Raw genomic sequence first — 23,529 nt, 5'->3', positions numbered from 1 at the left:
GAATCATTAATACAAATACAAAGGCCAAAACAGGCGAATTTCCCAACGAGCTGAATGAAAAAATTATGTCCAGAAAAATAAGGATGTCACGTATAACCAAAATAAAAGCATTATATCACCAAAAAAATGGATAGCTTCTCTATTTGTTTAACTATGTCTATGCACTTCTTTTTAAATGCATCCTGTTAGAATTCAGAACAAAGATTTCTTTTACTAAAGTACAAACGCCCATCATAGAACTTGAGAAAGTAAAGAGTGAAATGATAACCGGCCACAAATAAAACTATCTCCATTTAATAAGCAGTGGTCGGTCAATAATAGGAACATATTTCCCCTTCTTTTCTGCATGCAGGTGGCGGGGAGGGGGGACGTGAGAGTTGTTCATTCTTATTCAACAAACATGAATGAATGAACGCCAGAACTTTGCCACTGGACTTATCCCGTTGCCGAGATCTCTTCCAGCCCAGCTTCGTGGCAGAGTCTGGAACAAGCATTAAGCTTCATATTGCGTAGCTTAAATAGTCAAATGAAAAAATCAATGTAATTTACACAAAAAAGTTAGAATGATATATGGAAACAAGTACGAGCATTTTCAGAGCAAGACTCCAAAAATGAACAATCTTGGACAATATCTTAGTCCCATAATCATATAAAGCATGATGTATGTACAGTATGATGGAGATTGGAAATATTTTTAGGCAAAGCTTATTGCCATTGATATAGTCGTAAGGTTGTTTCAACAAGTACTGGAAACCAAAAAGTACAATATTTAACTGAAGCACTGATAAGACGATTTCAAAAATGATACTAATCCTCCAAGAATCTTTCAGTTCATCTTTCCTATTGGAAAGATGAACTGAACTTTAATGTACATGGATAGTGGATGAATATGGAGCCTCCACGCCACAACTCAAAATTTTTTTAATCGTAATACATATGCATAACCTTTAAATACATTAAGAATCTATGAGCATATATGTATGTTATAATCTACATTTTATTTTTAGGTATAAATTTGAATATACGCAGGGCTCCCACTCAAAAAATTAGAAAAAGTAGAACAGGGAAAGCTACTCCCCCCCCCCCCCCAGACAACATAATCATAGCATGATAGAAAAAATTTTATTAAATTCTTTTTTTTTTGTAGCACTGAGCTCTATTTCAGTATCCTATAAGATTGACTCAAGCCAAAGCAAAATGACAGAAATTACTTGGTTACAAAAACAATTTTTGGCCAAAATAGGGTATTAGCAAGTACAGATAATTTGTTTCTCCTCCCAATATATATTACATTTTTTTTTTTTGGAGTCTTCCACAGTCCATCTGTCAACTCCCTTTGACAATGAACACAGCAAATTATGAAGACATGTAAGTTTTTTAAAAATGATGCTTCTATGAGACCACTTTCAAAAGCACAGTGCAAAATGTGTAAATTACAAGGTCTAATGTAAGTCAAGGTGAACCACATGGTTTTATTGCGTTGTCCATCTTTTTTTTAAAGGGATTTGTTTACATTTTACTGTTCAATGCCAGTGTAATAGTTTTTGACAAATGAAGCAATTTCATTTCTAGCTCTTTGCTGAGCATTGTACATACCGTAAGACAATTAAATGCTGCAAGCCTAGAATAAGCCTATGAATCCAACTGCTTTGCTATGCAAACTGTTGTTTCACCTATACACAAAATGCAGACTACAATTTTGAATGATGATTGTGTGTGTGTGTGTGTTAGTTACTGTTGAAGACCATGAAGTAGTAAATACAAAATTATTTTTTGCATCCAGACAGAAGTTTTTAATGACTACTCTACTTGTTGAATCCTCAAACTAAGCAAATGAAAAATTAATAAACTAAATGGTCCACATACAACCCTCAAATAACCTTAAAAACGATACAATTTCTGCTTTGGCAGAATTATTGATCGCAATCTACAACATTTGTAATATTTGGCAATATATAACGATGATTCCCTCCTCACTTAAAATCAATTACACAAATTTTGTTGATGGGATTTGGAAGAAAAGTAGGACAAACACTAGGAAGTAGGGCAAAAGTAGGATATTTTACCAAAAAAGTAGGATGAGTGGGAGCCCTGTATACGGTATCAGGTATAAATTAAAATAATATTTTTCAGGCACAGTGTATTGCGATTGATATAGCCCAAAATTTATGTAAGGCAGAAAATTGACTTACAATGTTGACTTCGTCATCACTTTCGCTCATCTCCAGGTCCTCCTGGAGATTGAACCTAAAAAGAAAAAAGTAATAATTAGTTTTAGCCACACCACAAAATTTATAATGAATCATAATATCATGCAAGAACAATCCACAACAAGCAAAAAGAAAAATAATAATTTCTTGTCCGTTAATCGATTAATACCTATATGCCGCTAATGATGGAATTGAGACGAATAACTACATTCAACTTTTTCCTCCCCCATCAAAACGCCATTTATTTTATACTCGTTTGTATTGCTGGGGATGCGAACTGTCTTTGTTATTTTCTTACTTAGTATTATTAGTTATTTATTAACCACACTCAGATAAAAAAATGCGTACGAAAAACTTGCTAGTTGTTGATGATGTAAATACACTCTGGACCACAATGTGAAGAATAAATTAAACAAAAACAACTTGTACCAGTGGTGTACAAACATAGAATCAACTCTCAATCGAAAATGGAAAAAAAAGTAAAAAAAATAAACATTTATCCCTATTTTTACGATAATTTATGCGATTTAAGATTACAATACATACAAATACAAAAATTACAATAGTTTTTTTTTTGTCACAACATGCCCAACGAGGTGGCTGAAAAAAGATGCCCATAAAAATTATAGATGCACATGATTCGAATCTAAGTATGGATAGCTTCTCGATTTATTCCAATATGTTTAGCATATTTCCTTTTAAACGTGTCAATTGTGTTAGAATTCACAACCACCGGAGGTATGCTATTCCATTTATTCACTCCCTATTAGACAAAAATTCCCCGCGACACCACAACCCAGAATTTGTCCCTTAGGAATCGATGCTGGTGTCCCTTTGTCGAAGCAGTTGATTGACAATGTATTGATAAATGATGGAAAATTTTATAAATCCCGTTTAAAATTGTAAACAGTTTAATCATATTTCCCCCCCGACATCTGCGCTCTTCCAATGTAACCATTTTCAAAAAACCGAGTCTCTCTTCATAGCTTAAGCTCAGTGTACCTACCATCAAGAGCACGCGTGCCTCTTCTCTGCATCCCCTCCACCCAATGTCCCTCTGTAGGTACGGTCTCCAAAACCTGACGGCATACTCCAATTCAGGACGAACTAAGAAGAATTAGTAAGTGGAAGGATCACTTTAGAGCGCGAAAAGACTTTTATGAGAATGAAACCGAGCATTCTATCGGATTTTTTGACCACCACTGAACAATGTTCAGAAAACCTAAGCCACTCATCAATAAGAATACCAATATCGGTGATCCTAGTTGCATCCGGAATAATACCATTCAACTCGTAAGTGAAACGTGGGTTGCTTGAATGAAAATGAATGACCATGCACTTGCCAACGCTAAAAGACATGCTCCAGTCATTTGTCCACGCTGCAATCCTGTTTAGGTGGGTCTTGAGCAACTCCCTATCGCTTTGATTCCCGACTACCCCCATTAGCTTCACGTAAACTTACCTACATTTAAAGTATTCAAAAGCACTATCTACAAATCATAGAAAAATTATTTATCACTTGCACGGTGTAGTACAGTTGGCAGTTTTCGAACTAACTATTTGTTCTCAATTTAAGAAAGTTACTCGTAAAATGAAAGCGGAATCACATATTCGGGGCCGTTCAAGTATTACGTAAGCAAATTTTTAGCCATTTTTTACCCCCCCCCCCCTCCCAACTTGTCAGCAACATTTTGTCATCAGCTCTGCCACTCTGAAACCTAATGAATATTGGTGAAATCAGAGACGTACACGGGGGGGGGGGGCAGCACGGGGAAGCTAGTGTCCCCCCCCCCCCGACGACCAAAATTGTATTTATTTTTTAATGCAAAAAATAATTTTTGTAATTGAAATTTCGGAAAAAAATACCTTCATATGTTATTATAATCAAATTCTGTTATTTTCAATGTTATTCGAAGGCTATAAACTCAAAATTTATCTTTAATAAATTCATTGCGACCCACCCTCTAAGCCATATAATGATGAATCGCATAAAGGCCCTTGGTCCCAATATGGCCCTGGAGGTTATCTGATGCGACCTGCTTTCGTCAAACCTAATTTTGTAAAAAAATTAACTAAGCGGCACATCTACAGATCGCTTAAGTGTCCCGTGGTACAATTCCAGAGCATTTAAGCGGCCCGGACACATTTCCAGATGTGCGAAAAATTCAGAGATCACTAAAGTGGCTCTGTGGGGCACTTATCAATAGGGGGGGGGGGAATGTCACTTCAAGTTCCCACAAACTATCGAAAGGTTTTTCTCGTCTTTGGCGCACCAAGTAAGATGCTATTAAAAATATTTCATATTTTCATAAAGGGTGGTTGATGACGTAAGCATTATCCAAATCCCCCTTGTCATCAAAAGTCAGCAAATCGGAAACCCCCCTTTCACCCATCGATAATGACGTAATACTTGAATGGCCCCTTAACCAGTGGCGTCGGAGCCGGGGGTGCTGTGGGTGCTCGAGCACCCACGGAAGTTTGTAAAACGGGTTCGAGCACCCACAGAATTGATTCAGAAATCGAAATTTCCTACATGGGACTCAAGACGAGCACCCAGAAGTTCGAAACACTTCCGACACCCCTGCCCTTAACGATAAAATATAGTAATTATAAAATTTCATAATGATTCCCATTTTGAAATATTTGTTTCATCTCTTGCTTCATATTTCGGCACAATCATGCATTCTTAGGTGAAAGGGCGATGGTAGAAAATTGCTTTAAGGAGATAGAGATAGGCCGAGATATTGTGGGCGGTTTAGAAGATAAAACAACGCTCAAGAGAAACACGTTGGGGATATCTTGTAGCAGAGTTTCGTGCAATCTACACACCTTTCACTTTTCACGAGAAGGGAAGAGTGGGGGGGGGGGGACCACATACACAAAGAATCACGCGAAATGATAATAAAATGTCAACATTTATTTATGTCTTTCTCTTACTAACTTTTAATCATAATGTTAATTTTCTGAAACGATGGACGGGACTCGCATTTGCTCTGAGTCGGAATGGTAGCTTCGCATGCCAGTGAACACGTAACGTGGTTCCATTAAATTGCTTCTTATTTGACTTTTCTGTGCTGCTACATATTTATTCTTCCCACAAAGTATAGGGGAAAAATGCAATAACCACCAGCCACACTATGAACATATCTAACAGTACGAACACTACATTACAATGAAGTGCAAAAAGTCCCATCATTAGTATATTACAGTAAAACCTTTTTTGCGGACACCAGCGGGACAAAAAAATTTGTCCGTAAAAGAGGGGGTGATCGTTAATCAGGGGTTGAAACGCGTACTTTTATTATACAAGGGGATATTATTTGGCCGTAGAAGAGGAGTGACCGTATTTGAGGAGTGTCTGTTATAAGGGGTTTCACTGTAGTTCCGTAACTTATATCCACGAAAGATTTAAGGTATACGCATGTATTTAAAATTGTACCATATCCCAAAAACTAAATACGTATGCACGGGGGGGGGGGGGGGGACTTTTTTAACCATCAAAATATGACCAGCTTGAAAAGGAAATCATTAACATTTATCATCCATGATATATATACAGGGTGCAGCATATGTAACAGGGCGTATAGTATTTTACTGGCGAACCGTTCATCTTAGAGGAGAATACTTCGTTAGAAAAAGTATCTAAATAACGTGTAATATAAGGGGTGCTATATAACGTGCTATTATACTTGTATATTTATTAGAATAAAAATGTTAACTTTTTATATGAAAACCCTATGCTCAAGAACCCAATTACAATGTTGCTGCCCCATCTCTCCTGATGCCAACTAAAAAAGTAGTACATTTCTAAGCGCAATATTCACTGAGATATTCGAATTCGATCGAACAAGAAAATTGGGGGAAAAACAACATTGAATGCGGGTAAAACGGTTTACCCGTATAGTTGGCATCAAGAGAGACAGGGCAACAACATTTTAATGGGATTTTAGCCACAAAGGGGATTGCATAAAAAAATTTATTACTTTTATTTTAATAACCATACAACCCCTTGAAACATGAATGACATAGCCGAGTACTACACGTTATTTGGATGTTTTTACGACAAGAAGTATGCCTCTAGAATCAACGGTACGTCAGTAAAATACCATACGCCCTATTACTTATGCACCCTGTATATACAGTATATATGGTATAGTTAACTTCATATTTCATTGGAGGGTGTACGGATAACTGTGGCTATCGTAAGCTTTTTTCGGTTTAATGTGAAAAATTAGATACTCTTCAAAACACGCATCCAGTTTACACGAACTATGAAAGTTATTAGCTAATCAGAGTTCTAAATGAACTAAATTTTTATCAAGTCATAAATGGAATTCAACGCTGTGCCATTTTAGCAGCTCCGATTTTTTTTTTATAAAAGTATAATGTATTTCCCACCCCCCCAACCTTGGGAGTTCGTATTTATTAAGTATTTTCCCTCTTTCGTTCCACAAGTTTCTGATTTTTGAAGAACACGTGAATAAAAGTTTTCAAGTATATTCGTGAGTTAAAAATTTGATTGGTGACCTTAATTTGATAAGTTTTGTCACCCCACGGTCATTTTCAGCACTCGAGGGATAATTAGACTGGGACCTACAATTTATTGCCAATTCTGGACGAAAGCCTTGTTTTATACTCATCGAAAGGTGGGTGTGCTCAACCCTTGATGTCGGCTCTCCCTGCGGTAGCAATCGTTTTTCTGTGGTCATGTCGCTGTTTCTGTTGCACCCGTGTCAGGAAACTTTGACAAGGACGAAGCGGGTATCGAACTCGCGACACCTCTAAACATCCTTTGGTACTTTAGGCCAATATCTTATCTTTGTCACCTAACTTACTCAACTACCATCGGGATAGAATTTACATAAACAGTGCTCAACCGCATGGTTTTTTATGGTTTATACACTCGTTTTACCAACGAGGGAAGATGTGGTCTAGGACCTGGCCTGGCCACGTCGGAGGGCTCACCCGCCCTCCGACAAGGGAACACGTGGTCCAGGACCTGGCCTGGGCTCACCCAAGCCAACAAGGGAAAACGTGGTTCAGAACCTGGCGCTTGGCCGCAGAGAACAACAAAAGGCTCAAGCTCAGTAGAGCTACAAAGACATAAGAGCTCACCGAAGAGCTCATCAATTGTACAATAGAAATATATATTTAAATCTGTATAGCTTTTTTTTTTTTAAACGTGTTTTTATATTCATGTATTTTATATGCATAATAAAGCACCCGACACCGCCCAGCCCCCTCATCCGAGGCAATGGCTAAAATTGACAATGGTCGATAGAGCCTGGGCGATGCACGAAATGAAATGGTTTTTACACGGTATCAAAAGCTGTAAAATTTCTCTTTCGAGGTGCAGTAAAAATATTTACATTATAGAAATATTCATCTTTGTTTGAGTTTCATGGAACAGTCTTGTAACCATCAAGGATTCCGCGCGAACCAAAGCGTTGGAAAAGCATGCCTCTGTGTTGAAAGCCTGCACTGTATTACGATAATTTCTCTCTACTCTAATCGTATTCCAATGCTTCGTGGACATAAACAGTGGAAGAGTTAATGCTGCTTGAATAAAAGGGGGGAAATCTCATAATTTAGGTTGTAATTTATTGTTCGGAATCAAGTTGGAAAAGTTCTCGGAAAAAAAAGGAAAAAAAATTATCTGCGTTAAAAACACAAATAATTGGGCGAGCTACAAATGTGAGGTTATGTAACAAGTTATAGAAATAATTAAGAGATAGCTTTTTTTAAATGCTTTGCGTGAGGCAGCCATGGAGCGATAAGATATGTTCCCCATATCACACGCTCTCGGAAAAGACCATCGCCAGTTGTAGGAAGGAGGACATCAACCATAAGATGCATTGGCAGAGAGAGAGAGCCTAGTGTGTGCTCTGCCGCAGCTATTCGGATCGATATCTTAACACTAAAGGCAAGTATGAGTGGGAACCGGAAGAGTGAGACACAGCACCTCTACACCACTTCCCTATCTATTCACACTACACACGCACAATCAGCTTTTTACTCACATAGACCGTACATCGTCATGTTCATATGGCTTTGCCTTCCTTCGGATATTAAAACTCCCCAAATAGCGTTTCATCTATTTGGCGATTAGCATCTCTGTTGCATGCATGGTGATACGAAATATAGTACTGTATTTGTCGTGAAAATATTTTTGCTTACCTAGTTTCAGCTGACTGCAGCGTGTTCATTTGAATCAATTACACACATGAAGAAAAATCATACGAGCTGAAGGTTTCCTTTCAAACCATACGTAACTTAAATCATCTAAGATTTCCATTTTCAAGTTTATATTTTGTTCATTTCATTCATTTGCAATTTCTCGGTGTCATCCGATCTGAACACTAGCGAAGAAGTTATTCCGAACGAATGAAAATTAGTTTTCTGATTTTTTTTTGATTTTATTGAATCACTAAGCAAACTTCGCGAGAAATTTCTCGCCATGATTTTCAACTGTCGAACACCGTCAAAAAATAGTAAGGTTTGAATGAGTGCACACGTATTTTTACAGAAGTGAGCGTTCCATCCCGATTATGTATACAGTAATGTATAAGATTTTTGTTTTGGTTCTTTTTTATGATGAACGCAAGTCAGGAAATCTAATCTTGACTAACAATACGGGATCTGGCAAACCGGTTGTAAAATTCAGCACTACTAACAACAAATACAAGGCCACAACAGGCAAAATGCCCAACGAGGTGGCTGAGAAAAAGATGCCCGTAACAAATATGGATGTCATATATTTCTAAAATACAGCACAACCCCCCCCCCCCCAATTAAAAATGCAATCTTAAAAACTAAAAACTATATATACATGATAAAATATAATACAATGCCCATAAAAAATATTTATGGTTGTCTCATTTAAGCCTATCTCATCAAAACCCCAGCATGTTGTTTATGGTATTTCCTTTTAAACGTGTCAAATTGTGTTAGAATTTACAACCCCCGGGGGTAAGCTATCCCATTTATTAACAACCTTATTACAGAAAAATTCCCTGCGACACCACAAACTTGAATTGTCCCTTATAAATCTATACTGGGTGTCCCCTTGTCAAAGCAGTCGACTGACGGCGTAAGAATAATTCATGGTCCATCCTATCCATCCCGTTGAAAATTTTGAACATTTCGATCACATCCCGTCTCTCTTCATAATTCAAGATCCGCGTGCCAACAAGGACATGCGCAGCTCTTCTCTGCACCCCTTCAATCAAGTACCTACATAATCAACGACCAATAACGAACTGTGTTGAAGCATATTACCAAGGAATCACTCGTTCACATAAGAATCGGTCAGTAGTTTTCACTTCTGTACATTGAATCAAACATGAACAAGATGAAGCAAACGAAACTCACAATTCTATTGTGTACAACCATTTCTTCCTTTCCATAAGCTAGGTGCTGTACTAGCAGCCATCAGAGAGAAACGAATGTCCAACAAAAACGAATAAGCGATAAAAAAAATTAAGGTAGAAAGAAAGAGAAAAACTGTCACCAACACACACATATTGTATAGGAAAGGAAGGCCATTGAACTGCACCAAGAGACGTCCCCCCCCCCCACTCTCTCTCCTACGACAAGGCAGCAGCGGGAGTCTGGTGAAAAGAGCTGGATAGACTTGCAGTAACAGAGGAGTAGGAGGGGAAGAACGGAGTTTTTATGCAATTACATATATCGGCACGAAGCCGGGATAGACTGGTCGGCAGCTTCCAGTGAAATGGATTGAATCTTACAGTGAAAAGCCATCCACGTCTCTCCTCCTGTGTTATGATCGTTGTTGTATTCAATAATACACAAACAGGAAATCTCATAAATTGCACCTGTATTTTTTTCTTCCCCTACTCTTTATCGAAAACAGATCGAGAGCAAGGACCTTTCTGAAATACATTGTAACACTTACGGTTTACTATATCACCATATCTTGTACAAAAAAATCCTTTGACGAATATAATTCACGTCCTCTTCTCTATAATATCCTACACAATAATTGCGACTGCATTCCAAGTAGATACGAAATTAAAGTTAAAGAAAAAAAGAACGGGGAAATAGTAGGTATTCGTTGAAATGACTATAAAATAAATAACTACTTAAGAGAGGATTAACTAATGAAGTCATAAATTTTCTAAATGTGTGCCATCATTACGCCTTTTTTTTTACTTCTTATAACTGATTCAAATGATAGTGACACGCAGATTTGGGTTCATATGCATACTATGCACCATGTACTCGTATGTGATCATTTACAGTGCTTTACGGAGAACAAACACAGAAATAAAGAAAAACCGACGAACATTTGAAGTTAACAAGGGCCCCAATTTTGAAGTGTGAATAAGAGGGCAATGCATTTATTATACGAAATATTATGTAATGATAACATGACGCAAAAATCCTTTACCATAAGCACAGCCAAATCTACATAATATATCTGCACTGCTATTAGAAAGAAAATATTTTATCTCAGAAAGATATTTCGCGATCTTTTTTTCTTTCCTTTAGAAATAAGAATATGTAGACACCGTAAAAATATTTCTAGTCTCCTTCTCTTTCGAAAATAACGATCCTTGGAAAGAAAAGCCAGAAATCAATTTTACTTAAACTCGGGAACTTTGAAGAGTCAAAACAGCAACAAAATATCGGAACAAAGAATCGAACAAGTTTACAAAATACTCGCAACAGAAAAGAATATCCGACCGCGTTGTTCTCCGAAGCATAAACACATTCATCGATCGATGGGCGTTCGCTAATGATCGATGGGCCAGACATAAGAAAAATTAGATACAACGCTGCTTCCAAGGGAAATATCCAGAGCTTTACACACGCAAACAAATGCACTATATTATGGCGAACATGAGAATAAAGATTCGATACCATGTAGAGAACCCACCCAGACAGAAATAAATGAACATGTTAAAGTATTCATCCAAATTACAGACTAATACGTACATTTTCTCTAAAACAGACGTAATAGTAATCACAGGCAAAAGTGATAACTTCAATAAAAAAACACGCCCAGGGATAAAATTTTACACACTTATTCCTGGGTAGTTTGTACATACAAACTGATTTTTAACATGGTGTGCACGTTATAAACGCGTAGTCTCCTTGACTCGGAAACTGCAATGTTAAACAATATATTCTATTTATTTTGTGTTTTGCCGGGGGGAGGGGGGGGGGGGCTTTTCACTTGAAAAGGAAAATAGAATACACAATTACGCCATAAAAGTGGGACGGATATCAAAATATAGAAACACGAATGCAGAAAAAAAAAATTGAGACAAACTAATAAAGAATTAAAGAACATAACGCTATTTTCTGTGATTTAAATGGGTGGGGTTAGAATACCTTAAAATACTTTATAGGTGACTTGGGTTCGATGAACGGATGACGAATTAGAAACACATGTAGTCAATTCCTTGATTGATCATTTTGGGGGCACCTTGCTCGTTTTCTACACACCAGCGCTAATTAGACCGGAACCTACAATTTATTGCCGAATCCGAACGGCAATGTTCGACATTTTGCGGCTTTTTTTACGTGTAAAGAGGTTGATGCGCTAATCCCTTCACGTGCGGGACTCTGCGGTAACAACCTTTTTCTGTCACCGTTTTCGTTGTACCTACGCGTCAGGAAATTTTCTGACAAGGACGAATAGGGTATCCACCTCGCGACACCTCTAAACATTCTTTGGTACTTTCGGCGAGTATCTTATCGACCTGGGCTACCGGAGCCCATTTCATGCCAAGTGACACTGTAATATGTTGAAGGCATAATTAAAAAATTCGCCGGTAATTTCCCACCCGGAAGTCACTCTATGGACGAGTATCTTGTAAAGAAAGGCGATTTGCCTAGGCTTTTCCCTTATGGGACACCAAATGATGATGATGATGAAAGAAAGGCGAAATGTTAAATGTTGACAAACGCATGCAAATAAAAGTGGATTCACGACAAAGTCAGACGAAAGAGGATCTTAAACTTTACCTGCCTAACTTAAGGATTAAACGTATAGCTAACAGTTGCTTTCCACCAAAGGAATACATATGCATACCCCCTCTTTGCTACAGACGTACACATGTGTACCTCATTTTTGACAATTTTAAATGGTTTTTTTAATATTCTTTTTTTCAAGTTAAGATTTGAGGTATGCATTACGGTTATCTAACACCAATGGTCCTAGTAAAGTTACCGACCCTAATTAATTAATTTTTTTAAAAGGCATTCTGAAAGGCAATAAACACAAATCAAAAAAGAAAAAATGTTTTTTTCCCCAATGGTCAATTTTGGTTCAGGTGCAGAGAGGGTAACGGGTAAATTTTCGTACGAGAGTCAAGGCGGCTACACACCACTTTTACGTGACGCGTTCGTCAGAGTAATTTGTAGCCGCCTTTAGTCGAAGTTGTATTCTCTCTGATGATAGGAAGTATGTGCGAGACCGTGAATAATTTTGTACATTGTGCACAAGTCACTGACTAATCTGCGAAATTATGAATGCCGGCCTAAAAGCAGCAAACGTTCACAATGTGGCAGATCCTGTAAGCCAGGCAATGTCTCAAGAGTCTTCTACCTGGATCCATGTTACAAACCGACTCGAAATCGGCAACACATACTCTGATAGATCTGACGAACCCATAATCTATTGAAATCCTGTATGATGGACATCACTCATTTTCTTACCAGATGAGTGTGACAGTTACCCTTTTTTGTTATCGTTCTCGATAACTCGCTGTAGATTATTCCTGATCCAGCTCGTATGTCCAGGTTTGTATTTCTTGCCGTGAAGACAAAAATGCAATCATAGATCGAATAATAGCATTTAGGGTCGTTGATATCAACATTATACAGAAAAATTCAATTCTTAAGCACTTCGAGACAGTGTGCGCCATCAGTCCAAGCATAAAAATTCAATTTTACTCCTCCAAATTAAGTTGAGGAATGAAAATACTCCTTAAAATTTCAGGCAATTTTTTAATAGTTATTTTTGTTTAAGAAAAAAATACTCATATTTTTACAAAATTACCCCTTAAAATTTTGAGGGATTACTCTTCAAAATTATTTTTTCGGATACCACTGATCTAAGATGATTATGTTCACATTACATTTTAGCAGATTCTAACATACAAGTTTATAGGCACACAAATTATAGGTAGATTGAAGCTTTTTAATGATATGGGCAAATATCAAATCATTGACTCCCCCCCCCCCCCCCCACAAGTAATGGGATGTTGTATTTAACGTCAGGAACGTTAGAGGCCCCAATACAGAGAGCCCTAAACGATACAATGTGATAATCTTGCTGCTAGTAAACATTTCTGGGGAATTTTTAACGAATTGGTACAGGCCCTAACGTATTTATGTTGTCAGAGTTATGCTTTCATCATGTAATACTGGTACTGTCCACCATATTTTGAAGTGAAGATAGCAAATGCTTGGATTATCACGAGAGTCCAGCCCGTTCTCACACGACCGTGAAGCTGCTAACTATCTTGCTGCTGGATAATGTGTCTCTAAAGCTGAAAATATGCGTATAAATTCGGAGGGAAATTTATAAAGAAGGGACTGCTCGGAATACTGAGGGAAATCAAATATTTTTTACAGCATAAACAAATTACGTGGGTTTGTTGAGGAGGCAGGGGAAATCAAGCTCATTCAACTGAAACAATGGTTTCCTGTCATCCACCATTATAATACAATGGAAGAAAAAGAGGTCCCCTCCAGCTGGTAAGTAGAGTACCTCAGGGAAAATTTTGAACCTTACGTTGAAGACATCACCTAGAATGGAACTAGGTTTTGAGTATAACACATAATTTCTGGAACACACAAAAATTACGCAATCACGATTCTTTTTCTTAGAAACAGTAAAACATGTGATATGTAAGCACAAAAAGTGAAAGTAAAAAATTACATAAATTGAAGAAAACATTTGAAGTTATAAAGAATTAGCATTAATACCGGAGCTGTCCGAATTTTCTCTTTATACTGAGAGTACCAAAGAGGCAAATTATTGTAAAGGAGTAAACATGTTTGAAAGGCATGGTGTGTGGGAACCACGCAACCAAAGTAAACATTCGAAAAGCCATTGTTAAGGCACACAAACCATTGTTGCCCGATAGTTTTTTGCCCATTTCGGGCATAAGCTCAGTTCTGACTAACTCTATGGTTCAAGTCGGGTCCTATTTGGTATATATGCAAAATTTGGCGGAGATCGGTTTAAAATTTTAGATTTGTATAGATAACATACACACTGACGTAAAGTAAACTTTATATTATAAAAAATAACGTAATAGAAGTGTATACGAAATGTTGCTACGTTTACAAACAATGTTATAGCGAATGATTAACGCATTAAATTTTTATCGTAGAAAAAGTTTTTTTCCTTCCTGCGGAGAGAAAAGTCATATGTACACCACTTTAATAGAAATGGAGTGAAGAGCTTGCGAATAGGGGGCAGGGATGGGAGAACTAATAAATAAATGGAATATGGAGGGCGGAATAACAGAAAATAATTATTGAACGGCTAAATCCTATTTTTAGGTGTTCCACCGCGAGCAGAAATGAAATATAGCCCTAGAAAAAAAAAATACGGATAGCGCGCACACACACACAAGTATTTTCCTCCCCTACACTTGCATCATTTGTTCTTTTACCTACATTTTTTTGCCCTTCCTCTCATCTTTGCAGCGTTTTTGCTGAAACAAATGGTCTCGCTTATCTGCCACCTTTTCATTTGTTAAACCCAAACGACTCTACGGAAGAGGAAAGGGGGGGGGGGATATATATATATATGTGCACCCAATAATTTTTCCGAATAACTGGCAATAAATCACGCGAAGACCATAAGAACAGAACGATAGAAATCAAAAGCAGCGATAAAAAAAAATCGAGGTGAACGCAACTTTTCTGCAACGGAGAAATATAACACAGGATTCACATACTGACACATATTTGCAGATGGATGTCTAAAATAAATTGAATGTGTTCAGTTGACATTCACTTCGGAGCCAGTAGCACATGGCACTAGAAATGGTATCATCACCATCTAAAGAAAATAGAATCTCCGCACAAAGTTGGGTGGATTGAAATTTATGCACCTGAATTCCATCAAAATAATTCTTATTCCGTTACTGAGCGTTTCGATTTTTCTTTACTGTTTTTCCTAAAACCGGAAAATGAAAGAGATAAACGAAATTACGGGCGACGGACGCAATCAGTGATTTTTGAGAATCCCGCCAAGCTACCCGAAGTTAATCCGATAGAAACAAGGAGGGTAGCAGCCATAACTAGCTTCTGTAAATAATGAACACGCTTTGTGTTGTCTTTATTCATATGGGCTATTTGAGATTCTTTCTTTGCTTCTAGTAGTTAGCTATTCTCATATATCCTTTCACTGCAATACCACCTATCTAAGTGTAAACCAAGTTCGGAATTTTATTGCTTTAAATGACGAGCAATGGAAAAAGCTAAAATGATAGAAAAAAGAAAAACGAAGAGAAATTTCGAGTACGGCGATGCACGGTGGGGGTAAAAGATCGAGGACCAAATTAAGTGATTTTTAACCAGGAAAACCATAATTATTCAGTCTAAATATAAGCTATTTCACGGTGACCCTCGAATAAATTTACAGACAGACTTCATCGCTGTGAGCGGTGACCAACCTACGGCATGCAATGATATGCGACAAAGTTTTCAAAGGGAAAAATAAAGAAAAGGTTTTCATTTTTTAAAATTTATTGGATTTTTTTTTTGCAACGCTAGGATATTTCTTTGAAATATGATACAATCCTGAATATACGGGGACATTCATGTGAGAAAAGACTTTGCATGTGCTTTTGGAAATCTTCCAAGCATTTGTTTTAAGCATTGCACGCGTTTAATACAATAAAATATAATTATTTACCTCAAATATGTTAAGTAAAATTTATCCATAAAAAAAAAATCAATGCCTAATTGATTTGAAATGCTTCGAGTCATTTTTTAAATTTAATTTCATTCTTCATATTATCTAGAACGTAAATAAGTAATTTTTTCCTTAGAATCAAATTTCGCTGCAACGAAATTTTTTTTTTATCGGATGTTGAAATTCGTAAAACCTGAAATTACTTTATAACGAAGTGGTTCCTTGAGTCTCTCAGAGTTCGTTATAACGGGATTCGACTGCATTAAATTAAGCGGGGAACCTTACCATTGCCTTTTTGAGAGAAATTTTGGTTGCCGAGGATTTTATCCGTTATCCAATTAAGCGGGACGGACTACATTTGAAAATGGTTCTATTTCATTCGATCTTTGATTGCGCAAAGAAAAACCGGCACAAATAGGCGGCCCGAAAGCCTTTTACGGGACAGAGAATTTAATAGCGAAAAACCGGGACATCTGGCCACCCTAGGTGTAACAACAAATTTAGACGATTTCTCTCTTATCCTAATACGTTAGGAAAAATCAAAATTCTCACTTTGGATACTATTAGATTATAAGTTCCTGAGCGCATGTGTTTTTTCTCGACCACTGTTTATCCATCTGATCTGTTAAATCGGGATTCAACTGAATATTATCGGCTTGCAGCGACCTTCATTGTAGGCAACCTAAATGACAGGACATGTCAGATACTGTGTATTGTTTCATATTTCCAACGAAAATCTTCCGGGCCATTTTGTATATACAAATTTGTACGTATTGTAATAAAAAAACATTACAGGCGTAAATTGATAATCCCGTGAACGGGATCGAGACCACCTCGGATCACTAAAAACTCAAATTATCTGCAAAATAATAGAAACGAAATTATAATGGAGAGGAGGGGGAAGATGAATACCTACTCTTACCTTTTTTGTACTTAATTTAACGGTTTAATTCATTACACGACTCCAGTTCTGGGGACTTGATATATGTGTGTGAATGTTGATTTTTTTTTCTCGTTTTTTACTCTATAAATTTTCTATGAAAGGGCCTGCGAAAAATTCTGGTCTGGGGGGGAAGACCCCCCAGGGTAGGGATCAAACCTCTTAACCCTTTATTTGGCCGTGTTGCTCTCAAGCAATATGAGTTTCTTATATTTTTCATATAAAGGTATTTTATATTTGGAGCTCGTTTTGGCATTGATGCTTCTACGCAACTAAACATTCGATTTTTACATGTGATCTGTTCATGAAATTTCTATAATTACCGGCAGAATGGCTCAACGGGACACACGTGTCCTATTTCTTGACAAGCAAAGGAAAAAGGATTTTGACCCTTGAATTTTGGAGGGAAATACCATGTGTGCAAGAGACATATTTCTGTACATTCTTCAACAATGACAGAAAAGTTGGCAAACAATAAATGTCATTTTTATACTATTCAAATCTACGTAAATCATATAAATAGTGTATTCCCTGAGTGAAGTGTAACATCCTATATATTTTTTTAAAATATTGAGAAAAAGTTTTTCCCTCCTCAAGTAATAATAGCATTCTGGGGGGGGGGGTGTTACCTCATATGTTATAACCCCTTAAAATGTGTCTCCTCTGGATATTTCGATGCTTGCCAATTTAAGGATTAAAACTGAAATTAGCTGCTCGAATAAGATAAAATAAAAACCGTTCTTGGCGAAAATGAAAGATTATGAGAAGGAATTTCTCGAAAAAGTTTAGCATCTCGGATTATCCGGAAGTTCGAAGTTTAGAAACTACTGTACACTGTATTCGGTCAAAAGCATTTTCGAATGCTGTTTTTATTTCAATTTATAAAATTAATTCAAGTTTACTCACGAAGCATGAATGTTTTTCTATAATTCAAAAATTTATATAATTTTTTCCACACGGGTTTTTTTTTTCTTTTTGACAGTTGAATTCTGACTTAATAATTCTGTCACTACTGCTTTATTACCTGCGGGGGCAGAGCTGGCCAAACGGAGAGAAGCAGCAAAAAAAAACAAAAAAACACACACACACCATCATTCCCCGAGTAGGAAAAAGCTCAACATTTCCGACCATCACGACAAAAAATAAATGTATACATCAAATAAAAATTTGAATTATTCCGAACACAAAGAGAAAAAAAAAAACGTCCTCTTCTTTCTTGAGCCGGTCTCAGACCAAATATTTTATCTCGGGCTGGCAGATGGCGCCACACAGTCCACTTCACACCATTGAGAGAATAATTTTTGATACTTTCTAAAATCGATGTTTGCAACTACACTACGACACGCATATCGGTTGCACTCAGCCACGGCTGTTTTCTTTCCAATGCGTGCGGCGTTCTTCGAATTTTCATTGGATATTCAGAGGCACGTTGCGCTATCGATATAAACGTTTCCAACTATTTCACGACATGAGAGTCCAAACTAGTTTTGAACAGGTTAATTTGTCCGTTTGCGTGAATGTTTCTTTCTTTTAATGTCTTAGAATGTACTTATAGTTGACAAATTGAAAAAAATACAGCGAGATGAGATGAAAAAAAATAAAATCGGGGGGGGGGGGGAAGGGGTGGTGTCAGTGAAAGCTGTTTTACAACGACACTTCCCAAGCGCAAGTATCAATATGAACACAGCATGAGCGCGTCAGTTTTAATCTACCAACGACGATCAATCGATCCGATGATGCAAATTTTGAAGGAAAACCTCAAAACAATTCCCAATTCTCTGCAACGAGAAATTATAGCAAATATTGAGAATGGGTGCAGAAATAAAATAAAATTTGCAATTTTGTAGTACATGAAGCGAACGATCATAGGCTAAAAAAAAAAAGTGAGGTGATGGGACGGTGCATTGTTACCTTGAAATGTGTAGGTTTCGCTTGTGAACTCATTCAATGTCCTTTACCTAGGAATACTTTTCTCTCCTCTCTTCAGATTCACATATACATATAAACATTATGAAAAAAAAAAAACACCACCACCACTCCTCATAACATCATGCTATGGAAGGGAAGAAAATCAGGTTTGAACAAAATAATAATAGTAAATACACATAAACCGGTTCGAAAGGGGAAAGGGATAAACGTGTCCCTGACTTCCTTTCACAGCCGGATGCTTACAGTAACTATCTTCCCCTGTTTAAAGGTTTGAGGTCGCAAAAGGGAAGTTTCGTTTCCCCCCTCCCACTATAATAGAGATCCCCCAAAACTCCCAAATTATCTATATATTCAGAAATACGGATTGATGGCTAACCAGCACAAGCCGAATTTAAGGGCACTTGCTTAAAAGATTGCCCTTTTTTAGCATTTCATTTTTTTGACAAATTCGCATCATCGCTCTAAATACGCCTTTCAATCCAATGAGCTCACCTACAGTCGGGCCGACTTAAAAACACAATGTGCCCCCAGACAAAGCGATGTTCTGCCTATCTCCCCCCCCCCCCGGGATGAAAATACACCAAACCAAGTTTCAGACTTACCCTCTCGAAAAAAACCATAAAACCAAATCGCATCATTAGGGGCCGTTCAAGTATTACGTCATCATCGATGGGGGAGGAGGGGAGTTTCCGATTTGCTGACTTTTGATGATGGGGGGGGGGGTGTTTGGATAATGCTTACGTCATCAACCACCCTTTAGGAGAATATGAGTTAGGATTCAGAGGGGCAGAGCTGATGAAATTTTGCTGCGAAGGGGGTCAAAAATGGCTAAAAATTTGCTTACGTAATACTTGAACGGTCCCTTAGAGAACAAAATTCTGTTCAGGCACTAGAAATGATCAAAATAGGCACTAAAAAGGCATTTATAATGAATGGGAAAAAAGGAAAAATAACTAGAAGCTACGATATTAAGGGTCTGAAAACTAGCTAAAAAATATATGGCACTTACTGAATCTACTGTTTGATAAACACATTATACATTGAAACCTGTCTTAAACGGAATCAAAATATAGTCCGTTCAATGATTAGTGCTTTGATTTGCACCTTCATAAAAACGGAAATCTGTCTAAAACAGATTATTTCAGTCCCTTGACGTTGTCTCGTATAGGTTTCACTGTAATAACTGCATTATTAGCTAAGTAAATATTGTTATGCGAAGGAAAAAGTGTTTGCAGTCGTTCCAAGTTAGGTCGGAGTTCGATTCAATCGAATACCTGTAATTTTTTGACATGCAAAATAGTTAAGAGTACTAGTTAAAATGAAAGAACAGTTATATAAAAGTCATAACGATTTCATATGGAATTATTTAAAAAAATATTTTCATATTAACGACACATTTATTGTAAAATTTTCAAGTAGTCGATCGGTTTGCAACTTTTTGAAATTTTTTTTCTCTCAAATTATAAAAAAAACTAAAAACACCAGCAATGATTCCAGGGCTGTAGCACTGTCAGCTCCCATCCCGCCTTGTTAGAGCCAGTGTCAATTAATGAAACAGCAGTAGATTAGCACTGCATGGTAGATGGAGTGTCATTGGTCAGCTGTTCATCTGCAATGCTGTGCGATGCGTGAGCAAGACACGTTATGTGAAGCCTGTGGAGAAACAAACTTTCTAATTTATTCGCATCTTTACAGGAAGGAGTTGGTTTCGTGTAGAGCTCTTAGAATCTTGATGTGAATTCGACGGTATGTTGATAGCTATCTGGAAGCTATGACCAGAGATGAAAAGTTTGTCATTTCTATACCTAACGCCAATTTTCCTATTTCTCAGGCACTCATGCCTATTTGCGTTTAAATGGGGTCAGGAGGAGGAAAGCTATCTGATAAGAATTAATACCTTTTAAAAATAAAAACATTTTGGAAGTTCTCAATGTTAAAAACATCTTAATCTACCGAATATGACATCTCTAAAATTCACGAAAAAACATAAAAATGCCGAAATAGGCATTTACGGCAGAAAAAATTCAAAAGACATTTCTATAAAAAATATTTGAAAATGAGCAAAAACATTTATGGCATTTTGCCTGAACTTCCGGTCTTTACTCATCATCATTGCGAGGCAACTGGGACGAGTACGGATTTTGTCATTGCACACATGATTTTTCCAGAGTGATTCAACCAATTACTCTAAGACTTCCGACACAAATAAGATCAGAAAAATGAAAAGTTTTGACTTTCAAATTTGGGGGAGGGGGGTATTTTTTCAAGTATTTTGATCTCCAATATTTGATCAAACCCAGTTTCCACAAACTTTTTTTCATCGCCCTCTTCTTCAGAAAGTTCTCTCTCTCATCACCCACCAATTCAAGAGAACCCATAGGATCCCAAGTTATACCAGTAGCTTCTATCACCCCCGGACCCTTTCTCTTTCATAGCTCCCCGGGGGCGATATTGCCCACTTTGGAAAATACTGGTCTAAACAGAACTTGATCAGATTTCAACTAAGTGAATAATTTGGCATCAACTGTTTGAGTTCTAAAATTTCGATATGCGTAGTAAAATTATTCATCGTAAACAACATTATTGTTGGATGACAAGCTACATTCGGGATACAGTCTCCTTAAAACTTCAATCCTTTCGAAGAAAAGCGGAAAAAAAAGAAAGAAGGTAAAAAGTGTATGCTGTGCGCATTAATGTCCCAAAATTCCACTTTTGCACATCAGTCGCTACACCCGGAAATATCACAGAGACGATGACATGTTTTTCTTCGCTCTGTCCATGTAATAACAACCACCAAACCAGCTTCACCTTAAAGACAACTGCATATCTCTCACCCCAGCTTTTTTCCGTAAACTTTAAATGTGTGCTCTCTGTGAGACTACATTGTCATAACTGCACACGAATGAACGAATAAGTGTTTTATTTAAGGAAACATAATTTTCTTGCTTTGGAGACTTTTTATAGCAAAAGAATACCTTATATAAAAATGAACGTTCAAGTTTTAAAAACACAAAAGCTTTTTTTTGGAACGAAAAATCAGTGAGCGTAAATCTTCCCGTATGTAAAATCAGGTGGTATTGTGCCTTTTGTAACATCCTTATTCAACAGCATAACGCTGCTCATGAAAAAAATAACACCAAGGGAGATTATGCAACAACTCTAATGCCGGGATTACACTAGAAAAGTTGTAGGAAAGTTCTTTTATAAAACTTGAAAAATCAAATCAATAGCATTTTATGCTATTATCTGTTATATGCTATTATTCATATCAATGATTAGCATTTCGGCTTTACCGATCCACAAAATCTGAAAACACCAGGTGGTAGTGTAAGGCCGGTATTACACTATAAAAGTTTCATAAAAGTTCATTGATAAAACTTGAAAAATGCCACCAATAAGGGCATCGGTTGCATTTGCTCGAATGTAACATATGAGCTTTATTGGTTGGATTTTTTGAGTTTTATAAAAATGGATTTTATCAAACTTTTATAGTGTAATACCGGCCTAAGGTCAGGATAACACTATAAAAAAAAGTTCATTTATAAAACTTGAAGAATGCAACCAATAAGGTTGCGGTCACATTCGCGCAAATGCAACCGATAACCTTATGGGTTGCAAGTTTTATAAAACTTTTATAGTGTAATCCCGGCCTACGACAACTTTGTAATTACATCATCTATCTACTACAGAGGACGACACAATATTGAAGAAAATCAAAATAAGATTTTACTGTTGGCTATACAACCCTAATACGGGGCGTTTTGTTCTATTTGTTGTGCTGGCTATTTATCAAACAAGCAATTTAGATCATGCATCAAAAGGGATTAATCGAAAAGTACGATGGCCTACCGGTCAGCGAGATTCATAATTGCCAAAAACTAATCACACCATTCACTTTCAAAATCACTGTAATTAGTAACGAGCAGCGGCAGTTGTTCAATTTCAGTCTCCCTTAAATCACAACCATCGTTAACAATCTGCCACGACGACAGCGCAGATTAGAGTCGCTTATGATTAGTCTTTAGCAGGGATGGATATCCATCGCTTTTCTCCTAGACAACAAACACGTTGCACTACATGCGAGAGGAAAGGCAGGGGATTTTCTCTCGACTCACTCGGATTTTCCAATTAAAATGCAAATACGTACATACAAACCCAGCTACTTATGATTACTAACATTAAGACAATAATATTTCCTCATTCCTCCCAACGCATCTAAACTGTTTTCCACCCTTTTTCACAGCATAAAATGAATCAGCCTGATATATTCATCATTGAGACTTTTAAACGAAATTAACTTTTTTAAAGGAAACCTTCAAAAATACAAAACATGATGTTCGAATTTTCAAATTTCCATATTCATCAAAGAAATCAATGATCCGAGTACGCTAACAAGGGCATAACAAAATTTAACAAGAGACCCCGAGAAAATAAAAAAAATCCTCGACATTTTCTGCAATTACAAACTTAAAATTAAAAGAACGTATTCGAATTTTTTGGGGAAACAGCCGAAAATACTCGACATTCATTCACATGAAATTCCA

The 23,529-nt window shown here is 37.0% G+C and overlaps 1 protein-coding gene across 2 annotated transcripts in view; it reads right to left on the bottom strand.

The window, feature by feature from the left end:
- LOC149069483 (uncharacterized) overlaps positions 1 to 23,529 on the bottom strand; it is a 244,880-nt gene that overhangs the window by 22,784 nt on the left and 198,567 nt on the right. For both annotated transcript variants that reach the window (XM_089249467.1, XM_089249466.1), the window contains one exon: positions 2,193 to 2,247. In XM_089249467.1, the coding sequence (XP_089105593.1) occupies positions 2,193 to 2,247 (55 nt within the window). The remainder of the gene's footprint in view (positions 1 to 2,192; positions 2,248 to 23,529) is intronic.

This window comes from Pholcus phalangioides, unplaced genomic scaffold, assembly GCF_987345545.1.
Source record: "Pholcus phalangioides strain wild (caught in Gottingen) unplaced genomic scaffold, Ppha-v1.0 ptg000022l_1, whole genome shotgun sequence".
Lineage (NCBI taxonomy): Eukaryota > Metazoa > Arthropoda > Arachnida > Araneae > Pholcidae > Pholcus > Pholcus phalangioides.
The sequence above is the reverse complement of the archived record's forward strand: the minus strand, read 5'-3'. Positions and strand labels throughout refer to the sequence as shown.